Source organism: Harpia harpyja, chromosome 7, assembly GCF_026419915.1.
Source record: "Harpia harpyja isolate bHarHar1 chromosome 7, bHarHar1 primary haplotype, whole genome shotgun sequence".
NCBI classification, from domain to species: domain Eukaryota; kingdom Metazoa; phylum Chordata; class Aves; order Accipitriformes; family Accipitridae; genus Harpia; species Harpia harpyja.
In genome coordinates this window covers 35,168,330-35,192,414 of record NC_068946.1, presented here as the reverse complement: position 1 = coordinate 35,192,414, position 24,085 = coordinate 35,168,330, and the positions used below count along the sequence as shown (strand labels likewise).

At 37.8% G+C, this 24,085-nt stretch overlaps 1 protein-coding gene across 1 annotated transcript in view; it reads left to right on the top strand.

Annotated features, from left to right (window-relative positions):
• LOC128144066 (collagen alpha-1(XXVIII) chain-like) overlaps positions 1 to 24,085 on the top strand; it is a 38,824-nt gene that overhangs the window by 2,055 nt on the left and 12,684 nt on the right. Inside the window, exons 3-24 of the mRNA XM_052792369.1 lie at positions 1,123 to 1,143; positions 3,417 to 3,476; positions 4,657 to 4,710; positions 5,011 to 5,055; positions 5,893 to 5,919; positions 6,211 to 6,255; positions 6,902 to 6,946; positions 7,597 to 7,650; positions 8,923 to 8,991; positions 9,666 to 9,734; positions 11,665 to 11,733; positions 13,896 to 13,964; positions 14,404 to 14,472; positions 14,560 to 14,628; positions 15,779 to 15,847; positions 17,063 to 17,134; positions 17,742 to 17,810; positions 19,106 to 19,177; positions 20,068 to 20,136; positions 20,547 to 20,615; positions 22,639 to 22,707; positions 23,838 to 23,906. Of these exons, the coding sequence (XP_052648329.1) occupies positions 1,123 to 1,143; positions 3,417 to 3,476; positions 4,657 to 4,710; positions 5,011 to 5,055; positions 5,893 to 5,919; positions 6,211 to 6,255; positions 6,902 to 6,946; positions 7,597 to 7,650; positions 8,923 to 8,991; positions 9,666 to 9,734; positions 11,665 to 11,733; positions 13,896 to 13,964; positions 14,404 to 14,472; positions 14,560 to 14,628; positions 15,779 to 15,847; positions 17,063 to 17,134; positions 17,742 to 17,810; positions 19,106 to 19,177; positions 20,068 to 20,136; positions 20,547 to 20,615; positions 22,639 to 22,707; positions 23,838 to 23,906 (1,323 nt within the window). The remainder of the gene's footprint in view (positions 1 to 1,122; positions 1,144 to 3,416; positions 3,477 to 4,656; positions 4,711 to 5,010; positions 5,056 to 5,892; positions 5,920 to 6,210; positions 6,256 to 6,901; positions 6,947 to 7,596; positions 7,651 to 8,922; positions 8,992 to 9,665; positions 9,735 to 11,664; positions 11,734 to 13,895; positions 13,965 to 14,403; positions 14,473 to 14,559; positions 14,629 to 15,778; positions 15,848 to 17,062; positions 17,135 to 17,741; positions 17,811 to 19,105; positions 19,178 to 20,067; positions 20,137 to 20,546; positions 20,616 to 22,638; positions 22,708 to 23,837; positions 23,907 to 24,085) is intronic.

Here is a 24,085-nt window from a genome sequence, read left to right as displayed (position 1 = left end):
TTTCGGCATGTGAACTGAATTTATAAAAAACATTCCCTGCCAAGTATGGAGAATAGAGCCATCCTCTAGCCTATAAATCTGGTGACACAAGCTGGGGATGAAGTCCTGATCTGAGCATGCACAGAGATATAAAATAGAAATATGAATAACAACCAGGAGACTTATGCAGTAAAACTGACACCTAAGTGATTTTATACAGGCCTAGAGCATGCACACAAGCTGGCCTTCCTGTCTGTCCTTCACTTCAACAGCCTGCCACTCTGCGCGGTTTTCCCTGCATATGACCCTCCCCATCTTCTTTGGTATTACCCTTGCTTTCTGTATCACAGCAACCACCTCTCAAGTGACTAAGCACATTGTATTTTACCTGTTCCAAACAGGCAGCCATCCTCAGGTACCTTCTTCTGAGAACATGGCTGCTCTCTGGCTTAAATAATGGCTTTGGCATAATTATATGTGCATACATGTGAATTTTAGAGATGTGTATTGCATTGCTGCTCATCCGACACATTTATGTCCTGCCAAGAGATTACATCAGTTGTGAAAAGTGGGAGGAATGCATTGTATGTGGATGTTTCAGCTGTAGAGATCTTCTAAAAAACAACGGAGCTAATTCGATGATGATAACTTCATGTGATCACTGTCAAAATCTTTTCTAGGGTGTTCTTACTGTTCTCATTTTGTGTGTGTCTAACAGTATGCATAGAAAAGCTGATTTTTTCAAGTCTAGAGTATGTATCATTCACTCCTACTAGAGAGCACTTTGGAAACAGTGTAGTTTCTGGGTCCATCATTCCCATATACCTAGCTAACTGTGTTGTTTTAGGTCTGTTTACCATTGTAATTTTAGCAAATTATGGCTGGACAAGGAGAGTCAGTGATTTGTGCAGTCAACAATCTATAATAGGAATTGAAATTATTTAAATTATTTTTTAGAATGGAAAGATTGCTAGAATGTTTCTCAGAAATTAAAGATTAATTAATGTTAGTTAATATTTTAATTGCATAATTTAATTAACTAGCTGCTGAAGCAATTTATTTTAACATTTTTCAGTGTCCTTCCTGTAGAGCTGAATTATGAGTTTAAGTTTCTAATGTTGTTTTGAATATCTGTCTTTACAGAAAGATCTGTCTGAAGAAGAGGTAAGTATTTTTTTTTCCCTGTACAGAACTACTGCTTAATATAGACATTTACAATTACATGGAAACATAATTCAAGAAAACTGATAACTCAGGAAGTTGGTTAAATATTGAATCTAATGGGATTGCCTTCAAGTAAAACATGCTTTTGTATTTGCAGGACAGAGCTTTAATTTGTTATCCTAATGTCATTTACTTTCCCTCCTCATTTTCAAAGTTGAAAAATAACAATGTGTGAGTATTCATGTTAGGAAGAATTTGCTGATATGTCTTGGCACACCATCCAACAGACTCAGTGGATAAGAAAACATGACACACACCTGAACGTGATGCAGTTCTAGCCCTTAATGCTCTTCCTATGTAATAGAGTTAAAAAAAGGGAAGGAACTCGAACAAAGCTCCACCATTGCACTTTTCCAGTTTGTCCACATTGTGTCACCCTGACTGCAGGCATTGGTAGGTCTGGCTGCCATTTTGAAGGGAATAAAGTTAGCTTTCCTTTTAAAGATGTTAGTCCTACTTAAGGTACAGTTATCGCAGGCAAAGACTATTCTGATGAGCAGCTCAAGGAAACTGCTAAATACTGTGAGTGTTTGCAAAACTTGAAGCATTTTATTTTTCACTCATTTCATAGAATCATAGAATAGAATCATAGAATCATTTAGGTTGGAAAAGACCTTCAAGATCATCGAGTCCAACCATCAACCATGCCCACTAAACCATGTCCTGAAGTACCCCATCTACTCGCTTTTTGAATACCTCAACCACTTCCCTGGGCAGCCTGTTCCAATACCTGACAACTCTCTCAGTAAAAAAATTTTTCCTAATATCTAACCTAAATCTCCCCTGCTGCAACTTGAGGCCATTTCCTCTCGTCCTATCTCCAGACACCTGACAGAAGAGACCAGCGCCCATCTCACTACAACCTCCTTTCAGGTAGTTGTAGAGAGCGATAAGGTCTCCCCTCAGCCTCCCTTTCTCCAGGCTAAACAACCCCAGTTCCCTCACCCACTCCTCATAGGACTTGTGCTCCAGGCCCCTCACCAACTTGGTTGCCCTTCTCTGGACACACTCCAGCACCTCAATGCCTCTCCTGTAGCGAGGGGCCCAAAACTGAACACAGTATTGGAGGTGCAGCCTCACCAGTGCCGAGTACAGGGGAATGATCACCTCCCTGCTCCTGCTGGCCACACTGTTCCTGATACAGGCTAGGATGCGATTGGCCTTCTTGGCCACCTGGGCACACTGCTGGCTCATATTCAGCCGGCTGTCAACCAGCACGCCCAGGTCCTTTTCTGCCGGGCAGTTTTCCAGCCACTCTTCCCCAAGCCTGTAGCGCTGCATGGGGTTGCCGTGACCGAAGTGCAGGACCCGGCACTTGGCCTTGTTGAACCTCATACGATTGGCCTCTGCCCATCGATCCAGCCTGTCCAGATTTCCACTGGCATGTTGATTTTTCTCTGTCAGAATAAATCCTGAAGTAGTAAGACATTCAATGGTATCCTTGGAAAAACGTACTGTTGCTAATTGGGATATTCAGATAAGAATGATATTTAAACCTTTCACTTCTAGACATCTCCAAGCTGAGTGGTGGTTTAATACATAGTAAAACAAAAAATAAAACCAACATTCCTTATTCCTCCTCCAAAAATAACCCCAGAATCTGTATATTTCCGTATTATGTAGTGGTTTTAAAGTTTAAAAAAGATCCTAGAAATCACATAACTACATACCATAACGATGTCTGACTGTGACACATGATGGTAGAGATGACGGAAGAAAGATTAGAAACTATTATAATGAATTGCATTAACTAGATAAAAGTATATATCCATAACATGTTTTGTTTATAGATCAAGCTAGAGCTAAACAATGATCTATCCTACATATAGTGGAGTAAAGTGGAAAAAGGATGTAAGATGTTTTCTTACCCCATTGTCTTGGCTATCTCTACAGTGACTAGTAATCAAAACAAATCTGCAATCATAGACACAGCATACCAATAAACTGACCTTGTGAAAAGTTTGGAGGTAAACCCTTTATCAAGATGATTGATATTTCATGAGTAGGACTGATATGGATTTTTGCATGGAGGCCACATTCCTGATGAGTGGTAAACTGACAGTTAATAGATTTCTGTAAAACATGTAAATATAACTGGATTCTGGTAATTACTAGTGTACTCAGACTAGCCATACAGTAACTTAAAAGCAATGTTCATGTGTTTTCTATTTCTTCTATTAAAATGTGCTGATTTGGACTATTTTCATTCAAAGTGTTACCAGGCCGCCACATGTAACTGTGAGAAGGGGGAAAGAGGCCTTCCTGGCCCTGCTGTAAGTAGCTGTCATTTCTTAAATAACTGATATACAGTATAAATCAAGATTTCATTGTTGGAAATTTTTTAGGAAATTATTTGAACCCAAATCCTGAGACAACAAAATTTCAAGGTTCAATACATAGTCCTCCATAGTTACATTGCATGGAAATGTCACACCAGTAGGAAATGCACAGAGAGACCTGAGAATGCCCTGAGGCACTCCCTCTGAAAAAAGAAGTGTGATGTGGTGAGGCTCTTCTTTTAGCTATGGCAGTTTAAAAGGAAGCAACTTTCCCGTGTGTAACAATAATTCACTTGTTACAATCAGACAACCAGACCAGGTGGATCTAACTAGCCCCAAATGAAACATTAATATCTGGAAAGCTCTCTGAAAGCAAGAGAGAGAGCAAGAAGCTGAAGCATTAGGAACAATTGAGACAAGAGACTTGTAAAGCGGGTAAAATAGACTGGACTTCTTTCAGAATAGTCTTACAACTAGAACCCCTGAGCAAATCTAGGAGATTGCTTCATTCAAGGTTTGAACTGCAGGGTTTATGTTTCAAAAAGAACTCTCAGAGTTGAATGATATTATATCCCTAACATTGAACTAAAGCACCACAGTACCTTATAGCCCTTGCTGAAAGTGAAGGGACAGTGTCAGAGTTTGAAACAGAACCCTAGAGATCTGCCCATCCTCATCCTTTTGACCTGAACATCCTATACCTACATAAACAGAAATACACACCAGTTTTACCTTGCACAGTACAGCACACTTTAATTGAAAATGTAGCCTCTTGTGTCCAAACAGTAGTTTTGTTTGGGTTATTATTCCATGTCTTTACTTGGAGAGTGCAAGTACCTCTTAAACAAAAGCATGCACCTCAAAGAGTTCAAAAGAAAACAAAACACTCACTTGGCAAGCTGGGTAGCTACAAAGACATCTGGTCACCTCTTTTCTTCAGAGGAGATCTGAACAATTTTTGTTTACAACAAAGACAAGGGAAAAATGGCTGCCTATTGAGTTGGTCCTGCTGCTCCCAGAAATTCAACTTCAAGGTTATGGTAAATGCAGAGATTTTTAAAAATAAATCTATAGGAAGAAAATATCCTAAATATTTTTAAAAATAGTGTATATATTGTAAAATAAAATCATTTGACAAACATATACTATAAGAATTTTATTTTGTTGCTTTCAGGGTAAGAAGGGTCGCACCGGGGATGATGGAGCTCCAGGCCTGAAAGGAGCAAAGGTGATGTGATTTTTCAGATTTAGGAGAAAGATTTGGTACTTCATTAATATGAAAGACTATCCTAATAGTGCCCATGTATGCTCCACCTGTGAATTTCTTAAACCTCATCTACCCCCTTTGCTGTAGTAAAGACTAAGATTCTTTACAAACTAAAATCTTGTATCTAACATATAAAACCATCAGAGTGTAAAAAGAGGGAGTTGGTATGCTTCCTGTATTGCATTGAGATATCTACTCAGATAATCAGGACAGTACTATCTTATCCTGATTTCACTGATCTTGATGTTGGATTATTCATAGGGGGAGCCAGGTCTTAATGGAATCCCAGGACGAGATGGAATAGAGGTAAAAAAAGATTTTTTTCCTTCTTCTCCAGTAAGCAGTGTTCCTCCAAGGCAAAACACCACTTTTTTTTTTTTTTTCACTTTTTTTTTTGTGATTAGAATAGCAAATTTCAATTCTGGTTTACCAGCTAATGATTCATTAACACTAGAAGAACTAAAAACATTGTCATTGCTTAAAGAAAGGGAATAATTCCTTCTTACAAGAGTGATCTAGAAAATACTCTCTAATAATACATAGTCCCTTCTAAAAAGTGTGAAAAGTTCTGATATTATAACCCAAGAACATTACAGAAATTGACACTCTGCTTGCATCTTTATGGGTCAGTTTAAATTTATTCATTTGGCAAATAAAGGATCCAGTGTCTAATAGCAATGAAAAAGTTGAATGAAATACATATAGGAAGTAACTGTAGGACCAGCCTCTTAGTGCTTAACTCTGAATTCATTCACATATCAATCACTCTACTTTATATTTTCTTATTTATTCAGACCATCCTTTTTAATTAGTGACTTTTTTCTTGCTTTCTTATTTTAGCATGTTTCTAAGATAGAAATATGAACTCTAGTTGATGTGCTTTTACAATCATCAACATCCCAGTCTAAAATTACTTTCATAAGATTTGTTCACACATGCAACAGCATCTGTCATGACCAGTAGATGCAGTATTTAGAGTTAAATTGCCATGTTTATCAGAGATCACCTTTTCTACCTAATTGTTCATTATAACCTGAAATGCTCTTTTTCTAGAGAAAGTAGAATGTTAATAGCACCAATACTCACATTCTTACATTTGGGTTATATATCCTCACAACCTGCTTTGCTTTTTTATTTTTCCAGGGGAAATCTGGATATAAAGGAGAGAAGGTACTACTTTTAGTCTGAACTTCTGCTTACATATAGATATTTTATGTTATTATTAATTATTATGTATAGTGCCATATTTCTTATAAATATTAGTAATGAACAATAACATCATCTCACCAGCTGCTGCACAAGCTCTAATAGAAGATGTGTCCCTTCTCCAATGAACTTACAGCACAATTACCATAATATGTCATGAACAGAATAACATTCAGGTTTTCAACTAAAGCACCCAAAGAATAAGGATTATATGCTCAATATACCTCATAAATATTTATTCCTGTTCCTTTCCAGGGTGAAAGAGGTGAATGTGGAATCCCAGGGATAAAAGGAGACAGAGTAAGTAGCCACAAAGTTGTTATGCTTTCAGGAAACACAGTTAAAGTACAAAAAACCCCTACAGTTCCCTGAATAACAACTGTGGTGATAGATTTAAGGCAAATATTAATTCTAAGGCTGAGGGAAATTAACAACTGACAGTTTTAAAAAATGAAGTGAGCAAGGATACCATTTGCAGTAACTTTCTCAGCTCCTTCTGTATTTTCATGTGATTCCTCTTAAAGCCCACACCTAAGCCTGTTTATAACAATGTTAAAACTCTACCTGACTTTAACAGAGGCAAGAAGGCTTGAAGTAGTAAGCAAAGGGAATGAGAGGTGAAAATGAAATCAAGGTTTCTAACATCAATCTTCACAATTTGGTGTATAATTGCTATGAATATTTTAAATGAAAGAAAGAGAGTTTAATCTTGGATTACTGGTCCTTGATAATTAACTCTGTTCATTCTTACTCTGTATTCTGATTACCACAGTCCATTTTAAAAATATTTATTCAATACTTGCTGGCTGCTGAGCTTCTCTTGCCTTTTTTTTATTTTAAACGTAAAGATACCTAAATAAGATACCTTAGTAAAAAGTTACCTAAAAGTGGTTTTGACCAAATCTAAGTACAAATGAATGTATCCTTTTTTTCACTTGCCTTTCAGGGTCCTGAAGGTCCAGTAGGCCCCAGAGGAACGAGAGGGCTACAGGTAAAAAAACCCAAAGAAACTATACAAACAACAATACCTGGTTCCCTGGGATTCAAAGCTCTGAAATAATCATATACCACAACTGTCATGGAATCTTTGAGTCACTGAGTTCAAGGCATCCAAAATCTATCTTCTTAAACAGCAAAATTAACAAGAATTTGGAGGAGTGGTCTAGACAAATAAATCATCCTTATAATTCATTCAGTCTCAAAGACCACAGCAAATACAATTCCACAAAAACCAAAATCACTCATTTCCCATTCAGTATCTTAGCTATTTCATTATCACAGAATTTCACACATTTCACAGAAGTACATGGAAACACTTTAGTCTCTTTTTGTCCCAATACTCTTGGACTGAAGGCCGTGAAGCTTAGCCCATCATAGATGTTTCAGTAAATCTTGACTACAGATTACCTTTAATTGTATTCAAATAAAGGGAGAGCCAAATTCTCTCCCTCGATTACCAGACCTAGCTCCAACTGAGTTGAGTAGCTGAATCTATACATGCATCAGAAAGCAAAGCTTCAGTTCTGGAATGTTTGTAACTCCTATTTTCATGCAGACTACAGCAAACTAGAGATTGTATTTCAAGCTGCCATCGTTCTGAAAGCTTGACAAATCTCATTAAAACCACTCCTGTTTTAATAGGGTCCACAAGGACAGTCTGGAGATCAAGGGCCTGAAGGCCTGCAAGGATCAAAGGCAAGAACTGCATTATTTCTTCTCTTTCTTAATGTTAAAAGGTATTAATACAGCCTCACAACAATAATGCTTTTATCCTTATACCCCATACCCTTCTTGTAGGGGATGCATTTTAACATGACATTGCTAGCAAATCATATACTCTTTGTATTCTACAAGGTTCCTAAGGAAGGTCTTCATTTGCTCTTTGTATTGGATTCAGGTCCAAATCACAGTTCAGTCTTTTCTCACAAACAGTTAAAATATGGCAGCATCACAGAATATTACTTAGCAGCAGTGTAGAATTGCATTTCTTCAGTTTTCAATTTAAAACTAATTTTTTCCCTAAGTACCAAGCAGGAATTCTGTTTGGGATCTCAAACAAACTCTTCTCTTGAAACCGTACATTCTCAAGAAGAATTCTATAGCTCAAAATTAGCAGTCCCACTGTTTGATGATGCTCAGCAGAAGATATCTGAAAGTCACGAGGATGAATGCAATTCAGGACACAGTCTTGCAATGGGCCCTCTGAAGGTGGGCCACAGAAATCACCCAGTGCTTCACTGCAAGATCCAGTCCCCTCTGTAAACATTAATATTTTTTATTTGTTTGTTTGAAAAACGTATGATTTACATTTATTAAATCCTTAAGGCTTACTTCTCACTTACCCCATTGTAAATTCCAGGTATACCACTGGAAATTACTTCATTCTGTGGTTCTGTGATGACTTGATACCTTTATCGTAGCAGTTTAATGGAAGATGCAAATATTACTGGGTATTATAGACAATTATGGGAACTGGTTTAACTTCATTAAGAGAGACCGCAGTTACACTTTGCTTCTCAGAAAAACCTTAAACTAATTGAGCCAAGGCTAATGGGTTCTTCAGCTACTGAAAGGAATATTGTTGTGGAGAAAAACTTGAAAATAAGTTTCATTAAGGACATTATCTCTTTTGATATCTCTCTTGATATCTCCTCTGCACCATATTTAGAGCACCTGCTGGCCAACAGTGAGGTATAGAGCAGTTGGGTGTCAAAACTCTTATACCCAACATGAAACAAAACATTTTTCCTTTTGTTTAATCTGGTATCACTTTCTACAGGAAATATCTATGCTCTTAAAGGGAATTTTGAAGCATTGAAAGGGTGAACAGATGAAGTACTGTGTAAGAAAATTCCAATGGGCTGAAATTCAGGATATACAAAAAATGAACTTACAAACTGAGTTAAACTGATTTCCCTAGACACTAATTTTTAAGCAGAATTGTTTCTTTTTTCATTCTTTGAAAAGGGTGAAAGAGGTCTCCCTGGGCCACCTGGCTTGCCTGGAGAGACTGGAATAGGACTGCCAGGTCCAAAGGTACAAGCATCTCTCATCTGTATTACATGTATTGTAGGATAAGAACGAAGACTGAGACAGCTGAGATAATATACTTGCTGGTACATGAGAAACCTCAAGACCCCAAATGCTGTTTTTATGGTATTGGAAAGGTATTTTGTATGTTGATCAAAACTGTTTGGGAAAAAAAAAAGTACATTTTAAGTATGTACTTTAAAGGACTTTTTTACAGTAGTTCTTATGCTTGATGTAACTCAATCCAAGCAGTATGGCTGAGTAAAAATGCATACATAGTCTTAAACAAAGATTATCCTGTGAAAAACAGGCTTGTTGGTTTGGATGACTGGCATAAAGAACAGAAACACTATGATAGAAATACTGACTTCTTGGAAAAGGACAGTAAGTGATACATAATATACCAGGAATATGATGGGAATAATTAACCATTTAGATTCAGCATTGTGTTCTCTCAAACGCAGAACTGAGGCTGTCCCCTAGTGCTGTGAAACTGCACCAGTTCAATGTCTCTTGGGCCTTGCATGCTGTATGACTCTGAGGACACTCAGATTTTCTCTGCCATTCCTGTATTCTCCTACATCAAGTATTTCAAGCACAGAATGTCTGATGAGTTGTTATATGCTGCACATATACAAATACCTAAATCAGGCATTTTCAAAATACATCTTTGTTTGAAGGGTGACACCGGTTTGACAGGAAGACCGGGCCCTGTTGGCCCACCAGGAGTTGGTGAGCCAGGACTTATGGTATGTCTATTTTTTATCTGGTGACAGGGAAGCAGGACAGAAAGGAAAAATTCTCAGTGCTTCCCTGTTAAAAGGAATATAAGTGTATTAAATGATACCATCTCTTTTTTTTCTTCCACTAGTTCTCACTCTCATACATACTACATTGTCTGACTTTCATTTCCCTCAATAAACTGGAAATGTTTCCAATTCCTTAACTTTTCTGATTATCTTAGTCTCCAAAACAGCTATGAAAAAATAACACCTTATGCAAAACCACATAAATATTTAAATAAATCTGTCCCCTGATAGATTCAAATCCACATGTGGTAACTTCGAAGTTGACTGCTTTTCAGTATCATTAGAACATTAACATCAGCATGGCTTTGAGGGAGAGACTCCATTTCAACCACTGTAACATTAGAAACAGTCATACCTAAACAACCTCCATAAAGACATTCAGATTGCATAAGTGGTCCCAGGTAACAATTTGACCAGTATTACTTTTACTGGAGATAACAGAGGGAGAAATAAAAAAAAGTTTGACTTTCAGAATTTATAGTATGTTACGCTCTGAAGTCTCTTCCTTCTTTTCCTTTCCTTCCTCCTGCTGGTAGTTGTAAACTCAACCTTTTGACCTTTTGTGGTAATTCAGAAAATCAGTATGCCAATTTTGTGGTCACTTTTTTTCAAAGTGTCAGACAGCATCTTTTACTGAGCTATTTACAATACAGCAGACTCAAATTCATTTCTCATCACCTGGATGAAAGACCCCTAGTGCAACCATGAGGGAAATTTTGTGCATTTTTTTCACAACTAACTTTTCCCCATTGACAAGGAAAGATTTGTAATAATCATTTCAGAAGAGGTGCTCCCATGAAAAACAGAAAGATTGTTTGGTAACTGAACCTACTGATCTCAAACTTGCTTGAAAATACACTACTGGAGAGGAGTTAGTTCTCACTGAAGAGTCCAAACAAAGGAGCATTACTAATAAGGCCAGTGATGACAGTCAGTCAAAGTGGGGCAGTAATGCTTCCTGAGTCTCTTCAGTAACAGCACAGAGAAAAGAGCCACTTTGTGGGTAAAGAGGTGCCTGTGATGTGCATCACTGTTAGCCACAACAGCTATACTGGTATAAGAGATTCTGATTTAAAAAAATGTACTAAAGGTGTTTTTAAAATTTACTTTAAAGTGTATTTGCTTCAAAACAGTTTTCTTTTTACAGCTGAATGCAGTGTAATTATCTTTACCTAAGAATTAGCACAATTCTAAAGCTATGTGCAGAAGAAGCAGAAGCATATTTAGGCTATGCAGAGCCAAATCTACCAGCATTCTGCGATGTGTGTGTAATCTCAAGGAATAAATCAGAGGAAAAACACCCCAGATGTGGGAAAACACTGTGAAGCAGGCTCAATATGCACAGGTTTTGGACTTGCATTTAGTGAAAGGTTTTAGTTGTGTTACTTGCCCCTTGTTCTCCTATCAGATCTGCTTTCAAAGAGAGAAGGGCATGCTATTATTCTCTTCACCCATTAGAGTCAAATCTCTCTACAGCTACATCTTCTTCAGTACTACTCTGCATGGTCTTTAATCTGGTTCTCCCTGTCTCCCATGATTATACTGATACATTAATAAGTATTAGTAACAATTTGTAAACAAAACTAAAGTTTAGGGAGTGAAGATTTCAAACGTATAAGGAACAGGAATTTCAGCTACATAACCTGTGATTCATAAGTAACCAGAAAAGTAAAACTGCCATGTTATTGCTGCAGACCAGAATGCTCATCATTTATTCACTGTGAATATCATATTACTGTATTATTTTTAACAGGTTGTAACTACACCAACATTTAAAGAGGTGCTTAAAACCAACAATGACATGGAACATGCTGCTGTTGATTTGAGTGATTAATACATATTCTAGGCCATTTTAAACTTATGTTAACAGGGGCCTCAAGGACCACAAGGTGTTCAAGGAGAAAGAGGTTCACCAGGAGAAGGGCTTCCAGGAGCAAAGGTACAGCAGTCGAAGGGTTTTAAGACCAGAGCAGCACCATTAAATGAGTGCATGCCAAAACAAGTCCATAGCAGACATGGGAATCTGAGAAAGTAGCTTGTAAATTAATATTAAAATTTGGCATCAATTAACCCAATATATTTTCATAGAATTCAGTTGGTCCAAACATGACTTCTAGGCACAGCTAGCCTTTGGGGCCTATAAAGCTGATATTTAATTGACCTGACGCTTGATTTGTGGGATCTGTGCCTGGAAAGAATTCCAGCTATAATTTTAAAACAGCCTCGAGCATCTGACTTTAAATAAAATATTATAAAGCTGATTCCTTGATGAAAAATGTAGCTTTTAGTTGTTGCTTTTTTCTAAATCCTTATATATGAGATCTTTGTTGACACTAAAGACGAGCTTCCAAGCTTCTTAAATACCTCAACCACTGGCTTATGCATTTTAGCAGAAGTCTGAATTCAGTTTGTGGAAAAAGAAAGCTGCTGTTACTAATTTTCGGATCCAGTGGAAGTAATGACAGTAGTAGTTGCACCTACATGGATGGACTCACTAGACCCACTACTAGCTACTTTTGTGGCTCACTGAAAACCAACTCCCAGGCTGAGTTGTCACTTTGACCTTTGGTTACATTAACAAAGTGACACAGCTTGTACATGAGCTAAATGGTTCACTCATTTTTATGCATGCACTAAGGCAATTTTGGTTGGGAAAACAATAAAAAATTGTTTTGCAGATGCAGGGCCCAACTGTCTCTTTACTAAAAATCTTACGATTTTTGCTTAGCATAATACTGTAGTCAGCTAGGTTTAAATTTGACTGCTGCTAGCAACGTAGTATCTTCAAACATCCAGTATCTATTTTATGATGAATTATATAAATTATCTAACCTCACTGTTGATGGCTTGTGTTTGCTTAGCAGATCTCATGCCTGAAAACAAACAAAAAAGCTATTTGAAGAAAATGCATTTAGAAATCACTCCATTGCCACTGAAATACCAATTCATGTGGGAAGAAACACTACAACTAATAAGTAAAGCACAGCAACAATGCACAGTGGGAAAAAGTACAGAAGAATGCATAATCTAACCAAAACTATTGAGCAACTGAGATAGGCAGAATAAAATAATCAAAGTGGAATTCCACCAGCACTATTGGAACTCTTGATTCTATGAAAAATGTACAACTTTTTACTGCCAAGTCTGACCTGGAGCCACGCATGTATCAACAGAGTCTATACATATCTCTAATCCTATTTATGGCTGCCAAGTATGTCAGCTGTCTGATTCTAAACACGTTTTAAACAGGTGATTTGTTAATCTAAAGCAAATTTACAATTGCTTTCCTCAGAACATTTTTACTACAAGCTCACAGTTCAGTAACAAGGAAAATGAAGGCAGGTGTTCTAAAGCATCAGGAGTAAAGAATGTTATTTTAAACAGAAATTCCCATAATGTATTTCAGTCAAAGTTAAACTGGTTACTTTGGAATTGGTTACTAGGGAGAGAAAAGACCTGTCTGGGGCATAACTTTATTGCCTTGGGTGATTCTGTGACAATTTACATAAGCTACCAATCTGTCTCTACATGTTTTATTAACAGAAGTACAAGAAAGCACAATATTTGTGTCTCTATTAGTAACCTGCATTTTCCCCAAGACTACTGTTTTGTAAACATCTAGAAAGACAATGACATTTACAAATAGACTTCTACAACAATACAGTTTGGCCTGGTCTTTATTCTGGCAAAATTCTTAAGGAGAGCCAGATTCTCATTGCTACACTTTAATGAGATTAACCCATGAGACAAATAAGCAGAATTCAGCTTTCAGTTAGTCTCATTACTCAGCCCTGCTGACATTTAAATCAGTTGTGGTTTTGCCATTGATTTGAGGGGAAGCAGGACAGGACCTTAAGAAATCAAGGTGGGCAGAAAGGTAAAAAGAAGCTTGTTCAGCTCTTTCATCAGCAATTTCAAACTGCAGAGCAAGCTCATTTGAAAAGATGACCTCTTTGGTATCCTGGAAAACAGATCCAGGAGCTACTTTCTGGTTCTTCTCATTTTGGTTTTCATGATGACAGAGCAAACAGTGTCTCTACTTACTTTAGAGAGAACAGCTGTGTGTTTCTACAGTTAACAATATATTATTTTTTCATGTAGGGAGACCGTGGTTTTGATGGACCAAAAGGCCCTCGTGGACTTCCAGGCATCAGCATAAAAGGTGAAAAGGTGAGCAGTAAATAGACCAGGGGATTAACAAAGTGCCAATAAATCCACATAATACAGGGAATACAGAGTTGATATTCACTACAAAAGGTGTAATGAGGCAAGGAACCCACAATAGGCCCTGGATAATAAGGTATTTTGTGGGGAGATTTATGCCCAATAAACTCTCCCAACCTATTATAACATCTCTTCATATTAAAATAGGAAATGTTACAAAAAGCATCTGATTCTCTGGGAAAGTTGAGATTTAGAAAGGTAAAAAGGGACTAGCAGTTGTTTGCAACTGAACCAGCAGGGAATAAATGCATATATGAAAGATAAAAGGTCAGATCTCCAGCTTCACTGACTTCAAGAGAGGTTAAGTCAACATGTACTAGCACGGGAGCTGTCCCAGACTGTTTCTGTATCTTTACACAACTAAGCAATTGACTTTGTTCGCCAGGGTGAATTTGGTCCTCCTGGTTTACCTGGGCCAATTGGATTACCTGGAATTGGAATTCAAGGAGAGAAGGTGCAGTTTTCACATCCCCTTCACCCCACACTTAAATGTGTATAGAGAATATTTTATTTTTAATAATTACTTAACTAATCTTTTCAGGGAGTGGAGGGCCCAAAAGGACCACCCGGCTCTAGAGGGCTACCAGGACAGGGACTACCTGGACCAAAGGTTAGGGAATTTTCTGAAGTAAAAGCTACTGTGCTGTTTTTACTGGTATGCTTCCTGGTCTATCTCTATCCTTATGCTTGTTAAAGTGCTGAACACCAATCTAAGTATTGACATAGCTGCAGGAAATTATTTTCTTTATTAATATTATTAAACTCTACAGCAGATTCTACTCCACTGAAAAGCCTTGATAAACCAATGCCATAGATATCTATTTAGGTTTTGGCTTGGCTCACCACAGAACCTTTGAGGTACTACGCATCAGACAGTGAACTGCACTTTGTCTGATGCATTTCCATAGAACCGGCTGTCTGCCTTAAACTTGCAGTTTCATCATATCAGGTGCAGTTGCAGTGAATGAATTCCAGAAAGTAGTTGCACTTAACACAGAAGAACACCAAAATTTCAATATCATCTTTTATCCTCACTGTACTGTTTCCATTCCAGAAAAATACATACATACCTTACAGATTGTCTGCCTGTCTTGTTACTTCTGCTGCCTGTTGTCTCACCTGACTGTGTATTTACTGTATCTAGCAGTTAAGAATGGTCCAAGGTAAAATGAAGATTACCTTTGCTGAAGGAAAACTGTCAGAATAATTTAGCCTTGACTGATTTGCAAAATATAGAACTGTTAATGAAAGACGTCACCCTTGAAGTGTTTGGAATGGAGATTTAAAGCGATTTTCTGAAAGAGGTGACAAAGTTCTGAATCACTGAAGGCTATTAAAGCACAGTATAAAGGAACTAGAGGTGTAATTGGGTCAAGGGTCCATGCCAGGTAAAGTATTTTGTGGCATCAGAGATCACCTATTACATTTTAAGTGATTGTGCATGGATATGCTTTACCACTAGTAAAAAGAAAGAGAAGAGTGAATTGTCTGTGGATGTCAGATATGCTCCTGAAATACCAGCTACTTTGGTGGGAAACATTCACAGGGACACATATAGATTTACAGCATTAATCATTTCTACCAACAACTTTTTGGTGACAGCTCAAAATGTGCTGCAAATTGCCAATCTTTGTGACCACGGGTTTAACTCATCATACTAAAGACAGTATTACACTAATCTTCCTTTAAATATAAGCAACCAAAAACATGCTTTTATATTTTTCCCTGATAACACTGTTAAAAAATAATTTCTACTTAAGGGTGAACAAGGCTTACCAGGAGAGACTGGAGTGCCAGGAGAAAGAGGTATTGGAGAACCTGGTTCTAAGGTACATTGTTAATAGAGGAATTATTTAATTTATTAATTTATTCTGATTTGAAATTTGTGTTCCCTGAGTATCCTTTCTGTAGGCACTTAAAAACAGGTCTAGAAATAAAATTTAGGTTCTTAGTCTTTAAAATTGTTAACACAGACTTTCAATAACCTCCAGAAATGGGAACATTTTAAATGTACCAGTTCTGTACAGAAGTAATGAGGTTTATTGTGACTGAAAATTTCCACGTGCCTGGCCTATGCTCAAGTCAGTGTTGCATACAGCTCACCTACAGTTCTGTCCAGAAAACCATCCAGAATATTAAACGGTTGCCAGAACTTGCAGTCCCCAGCGTAAGCTAAGCTATAGGCAGAGCTGGTGAAAAAAAGCACTGAACAGTGGTTATTGTGCTGCTCCTTCCCTTTTCACACAAGATAGGATGTAAATAGAGCAGCAGCTACATCCTCACACCTTCATACAGGAAATAAGCTGTGCTACTAGACAGAAAGCACACTTGCTTAGAGAAGAAGAAGCTGTAACCAGATTATTTTAGTGCTAAAGTGACCAAGATATTAACCAGTCCCTATGTCATTAACAGCCAGATTAATATAAAAAATGGGAATAGATGAAAAAGTACTTTTGTGATAGTGGAAAAGTACAGGGCTGTCCTGGTTTTGCTCTTGTTTGTCAGGGATTTGGGACAGGGGTTGGAAAAGGAATGAAATTGTTCAATTTCTTTCTTTAATTTCACAAAATATGGTAATACTGAGTGAACCCATTTGACCCCAAATGATCCCATTTCATCTAAAACCAGGTCAGGCTCTTGAACCTTACATAAACTGGCCAATGCCAATTCCCACTGCCATTAACAGATTTGCACTGATATTCACCAGCAAGGTGTCAATCATCATGTCACAGTCAACTCTACTTCAAATGCTGCCACTTAATGAAATGATGGCATTATTTTTTAAGACTGAGCTGGAGCATTAATAGCTAATAATATTAATCGCATAGATAAAATGCACAGTTCAAACAATCAGACAGTAGGATAGTTCCAGATACATGAGAGTTGTCTTTATAAAAAAATGGCAAGATTTGGGTTCATATGCATAAATTTTTGCTATAAATATATATACAGTTGAGTAAACTTTTAAAAATAGATTTCCTTGATTCAGAGAAATAGTACCAAGTCTGCATTTAATAGAAGGACTTACTTTTTATTGATGTCAGGGTGAGCCAGGCCCTTCAGGACTGGCAGGTTTGCCTGGTCTTCCGGGAGAAGACGGAGCCCCTGGACAAAAGGTTGGTTCACCTCTGTCTGCAGTCTACCTGCTTCCCCCCAAGCATTCCTACTGTTCTCCCTGTGCTGATACCCAAACCTAGAAGAGAGAGCATTCGTGGACAAGAGAAAAAGTAGCACATTTTTCAGTGAAAAAAATTCTCTTTCAAACACACTTTTTTTAGGGAAAATTTTTCTTTTTCTTTTTTTTTGGCAGCGGGGGTGGGGTGGTGTCATCTTATCTTGTTTACAGTTGTTGGCTTTTTTTAATCCACCAATGCCCTGCAACTCAGAAGGGAAACCACTAAAATGGCTACAGGCAACCTTTCGTAGCCTTCCGATCATGGTATTTTCCTAGAATCAGAAACCCCATATATTTAAAGATTATATACTCAGAGGGTTCAGCCATCACTAAGGACACATGCTACTTTATGCATTCCACCCAGAATTTTACAATGGTTGCTTCTGAATATGGGAAGAAAATCCTGGGCGCTCTGACATCAGTGGGAGTTTTGCTATTGAATCTAAAAGGTCTATGATTTTAATGAGCTTATTCAAGTGAACACAGAGTTGATCTTGCACCATGTCTATGCAGTACTCTGAAATGCTGCTTTCATTTTTCTATTCAAGGGTGAACCAGGGTTACCTGGTCTTAGAGGTCCTGAAGGTGCTCCAGGGATTGGAATACAGGGGGAAAAGGTGAGAATTTCTTACTAAAGGTGACATTCAAAATTGTAATGTTCCAGGAATAGGTTTGTCAAAGCCTTCTCTTTTTTGGTCTATTGTAAGTAACGAAAAAATGTACCTCAAGGAATAGGTTAATAAGTGCTTCTAGAAGTGGTTAACTGCAGAGTTTATCTCAGCCTCAGCCTAAACCAACAACTTTTTAAACAGCAAAGTTAATAAAAGACCACCCAGGACATCTTTTACATAGTTTTTTTGTTGTTTTTTTTTAAATGACAGCACAACATTTCAGTGGCTCACAACTTCCAGTACCTGTGGTAGCATCTGGTCCAAGAAGTTCACAAAGAGCTAATTGGGAATACTACTTCTCTTAGTAGGAATGACTGGGTCCATCTTTTAGGTTCTGGCTCTTGTACTGGTCTTCTGTACTGATTCACAAATGGAGAAGTAATTCCAGTTTCTCGTATCAGCAACTGTATCCTGTGAAATAAAGACACTGGAAATTGCTGGAATAGTTGTCCAAGACATTGGACAGGACATACAGAGATTAAATGTCACAATAGAAGAGAAATAAAAATATTAAATATCACAAGTGCAAGAAGCTGAAGGGCTAAAAAGCAATGTAGGAATGAAAATCAAGGCATCCAGCTGCTTTCAGATTACTTTGGTAGGGAATACATGCAGATGACAAGATGCAGCAATAAAATTAATTACTGTATTGGAACTTTTTCAGAATGATTCTGGACTCATAGCTGTTTAATTTTTGTTGTAATAATTACAGCTTAATAATATGCTTAAATAGCAGTTATCCTTTTACAAACTTTACACTACCTATTCTTAGCTTTTTCTGCCCGAAAGTATAAGCTGATCAATCAGAGAGGGCATTGTGGTCAATCAATTGGCCCTATTTGCCTTTGAATAAAAAAAATACCTTTGAGTGAATTATCTTTTCCTGTTTTGATTATTTCTCTTAGATAGTATCTTTTTCACGTAATTACTTAACTTGATTTTTCAGCTGCAAGGATGCAATCTTTGACTCCTTTTGGTTCTTATTTTTTTCACAGTATTCACTGGTTAGTTGCTTAATTTAATTTCAGATGAAATCTACACAGTTTTAACTGTACAAATCCAAAACTGGACAATTACTGAGCAGAATTGACTGACTTGCCAATGAAAGCAATAGGAACAGCTCATGTGCACCAGCTATGAAACAGAACTTCACTATCTTTCACTGATATTTACAATTAATTTCAGTTAACACATTCTTAATATTATTTGGTATGTGTGACAAGTCTTCTCCATTTTTGTAGGGAGATCAAGGTCAGAGAGGAATACGTGGATTAACAGGACCAACAGGAGTGCCTGGACCTGCTGGAGCTAAAGTAGGTTTATTACCACATTATGTGTGTAAAATAGCCCCCCGCAAAGATGTGCTTTGTTCTAGATCTCAGAAACAACTGTCCTGGAATGAACTTGCTTCTTACAAAATAATTTAAAAAAAAAAGTTCAGCTAAGGTTTCTCTTAGCAAGACACACCATGATCCCTATAGATATCTACAAGCATTTTTTAAAAAACTTTGCATTTACCATATTGCTTCCCTGTCAGTTTGGAAAAAGTTAAGGGACACTAATAGTGGTATTTTTATGCTGAAATATTTGGGAAGATAGCATGGTGTATGGCATACACATATGTGGCAAGACTTTATTCTCCCTTATACTGACTCATGACTGATACTCTTTTATGGATTTGGAGTTTCTAGTCAAATACTCAGTACTCACTGTAAGTGACAGAAGGGCGACTCCAGGTTTCTCCTCCAGTTTCGTATTATGTCTTTTGCTATTTATACACACAAGAGTGTGTATTTTCCCACAAGAGGAAAAATAAAAAGGGGTAAAAAAGTATGCTGAAAGGACTATTTTAAAAAATCTACTCTAATAGAAAAATATACATGTTTTCAGTACCTACACAGCTGGGCAGGAAGCCTTGAGTGCTGGATGTGCTGGACCAAGTCTCAAATACACTAAGAAAGGGATTTCTAATAACATATAGTTGTTCAGTGACTCAGAAGAATCTCATTTCCATCGAGAAATCAGAACTATGCTTTTTATCAGTTCTTCAGTTACGTTTCACTCCTCATAGAATAGAATATTAGAAATTCTAATAGAATTTTAATGGTATATTATAAATTGTTGCATAAATGTTTTCTCTATGAGATGCTCATGCTCACTTTCAGAAAAATCCATTGTTCTTGCTCTCCTTCCTTCACTGCAGGGAGAGCCTGGTGCACCAGGACGTCTTGGAATGCCAGGCCCTCCAGGAAGAGCTGTGCCTGGACCAAAGGTAACATCCATGCTCCAGCTCCTAGTGCTTATAAACACAGGATGAAAACTGTAAAGTAGACCATGCTATTATTCATGTAAATAATTTCAGCCTTATGAGGTCAAGTAGAACTTGTTTCCTATGAACAGAGTTATGGTTTGTATCCAGTCTAGTTACCACCATGCCCTGCTATTAACTGTATGTCAGCTTGAGGTGTGGCCTACCTATGTTCATTTCTTTCTTTTGGATAACCTTGGATATCAACATACTTTTCTTTCTTCTGGTTTTGGTGTTTAATGCATGTAATAGCAATAAATAAAAGTAGCTGTTACGTTTGATACATATAAATTTGTATAACAGAAATCCAAAAACAGTCTGTGATTGCTGTTTAATAAAATATATAACTAGAGTATATATTTTCTTCATTGCAGGGTGACATGGGGTTACCTGGTCTTCCTGGACCAATTGGAGAACCAGGTTTTGGGCTTCCTGGGGCAAAGGTAGCTCCTAAATTGGTAAACTAATTTCTGATAGAACTGTAAAATAAGGCAGGACTTCAGTGAAGCAACAGCAAATTGCCTAGGATGGCCAAGTGATCCACAGTTCTTAACATGTATGTCATACAACATACATGTACAACTGGCAGAGTGTAAGGATTTGCAGAGCCAGAAAACCATGGATGGTCAATCATCCAGACTCCATGAACCATGAGCTTTCACATGGCAGAGAACCAGGAGAAAAATGACTGGGTTTAATTACTGAGGAGTGAATACAGAGAGAATACCTGATTTATGTGCTTACAACAGCCTACCTGTCAAGCACAGTTAATTTTTCTCAGCCAGTCTCCTTTGCTTCATTCCTAATTTTGACACAGGGTAATCCACAGACTCCAAAAAATCTCAGAACATGGGCCAAACTGGCAATGTGAGAAGAGATGCCTTAAGTAGTGGAAGAAGAACATGACTAAGTAGCTAATCTCTAAGAGCTTCTCTCCAGCACTTCTCTAGTATTGTCTCAGTGTTACCTAGATTCAACCTTTGTAAGCCACTCTTCATTCCAGGGCTGATTTTGTCTGAACACCAAGAAACTTGGGACATATAAACCTGCGTTTCTCAAAATAAACTGGATCCCCCTCCCCTCTTTTTTTTTTACTTAGTGAATTTGACAGTACTTTTGAATATAGCCCTTATCCCGTGTTCCTTGAGTGAACTGAACACAGTAACAGAAGCATGAGAAACATGTAACAAACTCTATCCCTTTTTGATCAGTTAGTGGTTTTCAAGATCCTTAAATTTATTTTCATCCGGAAGAGATGATGATGATGATATCACACACTTTTCTGGTACAGTGCAGTTAATTCAGAGAACTGTACATTGTCCTATTTCTGGGAATCCAACAGGAATCAACCAACAGGAAATGGGTCCTTTGCTCAGAGTTGCAAGTCTCTCCCTCAGCCTTGAGCCCCCAAAGCTCTTTCAATTGGATAACACTGCATGTTTCTGTGACTATGTTCTTCACTTTTTGCTGTCTTTGTCAGTATTAGTGGTTTTGCTGTTGCTTCACTCTCAGACAGACATCTGCACTAAGCTGTACAGGGTAAAACCTTTTACAGTCTCATTTTTTTAAATGATTTTTGCGTGGGCCTTTGCTTGCCACTATTATGCATGCCAATATTTTGGGTAGCTACAGGGACAAACACAATCTTGATCATCCATCCAGTTGTAACTGAGCAACTCACTGCACCATCCAGTATGGCTGGGAGGGTTAAAGTCCTCTTGGTTTCCCTGGTAAATCTGTCCCTGAGATACTCCAGCTACCTGGATCCATGAAAGGAGCTTAATTGTACATCTCCGATAGGAAGCTCCTGTTATACTCAATAGCTCTAATGAGGTTTCCCAGCATTATAGGAAAATACAATTCTGGAACAACAAAACCAGACAGGAACCTTGTGATAGAAAACAACATTTTTAAATTGGCCACACAAACCACTATTGTCCCCTGCCCTACATCCTTTGTCTTACCACACAAACATACAGCATGTGCAGAAGCTATACAGTTTTCCCAATGCTCTGCAGCAGTTTATCTATCTTCAGTTATAAGAATTATGTAAAGTAGCTACTGAGTAACTCAGTTCCCATGCTAGACTTTTGGCTGCCTGTCAATTCAGGCTCGTTCCCCTGAAGCTGGAATAATAGTATTCATGATAAAAATATGGGGAATGCAACTGAAGTAATTCCTTATTATATGTAGGACACAAATGACAACAGACAGAGCTCTTGAAAAAGATTCAAATTAGTGACTTAGAAGTGAAAGGTCCTGTAAATCCTCAGCACTATTAAATATCCTAGTTTTAGTCCAGGATTAATAACCTACAACAATTATTCACATAGTAAAATACATTAGCAGATAGACAGATAAAATCAACTTACAGTATATTTGCCAATAAAGTTTCACTTTCATGGAAAATTTCCTGCTAGCAATTGTATTGGCATTCACCTCAGCTGTTTTTCCTGCCTTCATCAGGGTGACCGAGGTCTTCCAGGACCCCCCGGGCCCTTTGGGCCAAAAGGAGATGGTTATCCCGGCCCACCTGTAAGTTTATAGACAATTTTTTTAATGTGAATTTGGAACAAATAGGTGCTACACCAATGTGATTAGCTGACATGGTAGGAAAGATTTGCTGGTCTAAAAGCCTATAAAGGCTCCTCAACTGTGGAAATGCATTTCAGCATAGAAGGAAAAAGAAATCTCCCTCTGAAATAGTCCAAGACCTTCCATGTCCTCCACTCCTCCCGATTACACAATGTAACATACTCCAAGGGGGCTTTTTTTTTTTTCTGTACTATCACTGATTTTTCAAGCAGTTCCCTCAATATCTTGATGTAGGATACTGTCTTCTGCCCAATCATACAAAGTTTATTCTCAAACAGAATATAGCCCAGCTAAGCACCTGTGTCCATACACATGGGTGTGAACTCAGGGCAACAGTATCTCCCAGAACCACTAAAAAAACAACTACTGTCCAAAGAGCCAGAAAAGCAAACCATCCTCGGTTCTGTTCATCAGGTTGTTGAAGGTGTGGCAAAGAATTGGTTGATCTACTTTACAGCCCTTTACAGAGGTCTTTATTGGTAGATATGACCAATCCCTGTAAAAAGGATACAAAGAGAAAAGGCTGCTACCTCTCCCTTCCTTGCACATATATGCAGCACTGGTTTCACATACCTAGTCTGCTAAATAGTATGCTCCACCAGCCCTGGCAGTTACATGCCTGTGCAGTGAGGAAGTCCGAGGAAGATTGCTGGCTGGAGTCAGGGAGTTTGGTGATAGACTAGCATTTATCTGTGCTAAAGACAACAGTAGAAGTGCATGCAATTGCCACAGTCAGGAATAAAAATTAATGAATGTCAAAATGGAAATTGGAATTTGATTTATAATACTTCCTGATATTTTTGTGCAATCCCATGCAGAACTGCTTCCCCACCTGCTTCTCTGGATCTGACTCCTCTGTCTTCAAACACATGCAAGCCTCCTGCATGACATACAACACACACGCAAATGCCACTGACCCCACTTCTGGCTTATCAGAGTATAATTTAACCAATTGTAGACCACAGTGATCCCACTAAGAGACAATATATTCAAGATACTATCATATTAATGTTAACAAAAGCATGTAGTCATTAATTAAATTCATATTCTGTCTGCACATATAATTTCAGGGCTTGCCAGGCCTTCCTGGGATTCCTGGTGAACAAGGCACAGATGGAGTTGGACTACCAGGACCTAAGGTACAGACCTTAACTTCTAGAAAAGTAAATGCATGTGTGTAGTCCATGCAGATATAATTCCTACCCATAGGTCACAGTCAGAATAACTCTTTAATCCAGCTTTAACTTACTTGTCAGTAAATAAAAGGTAGATCCCATACAAGATCTTCAAGCTTCACTTCAGAACTCATCCTGATGCT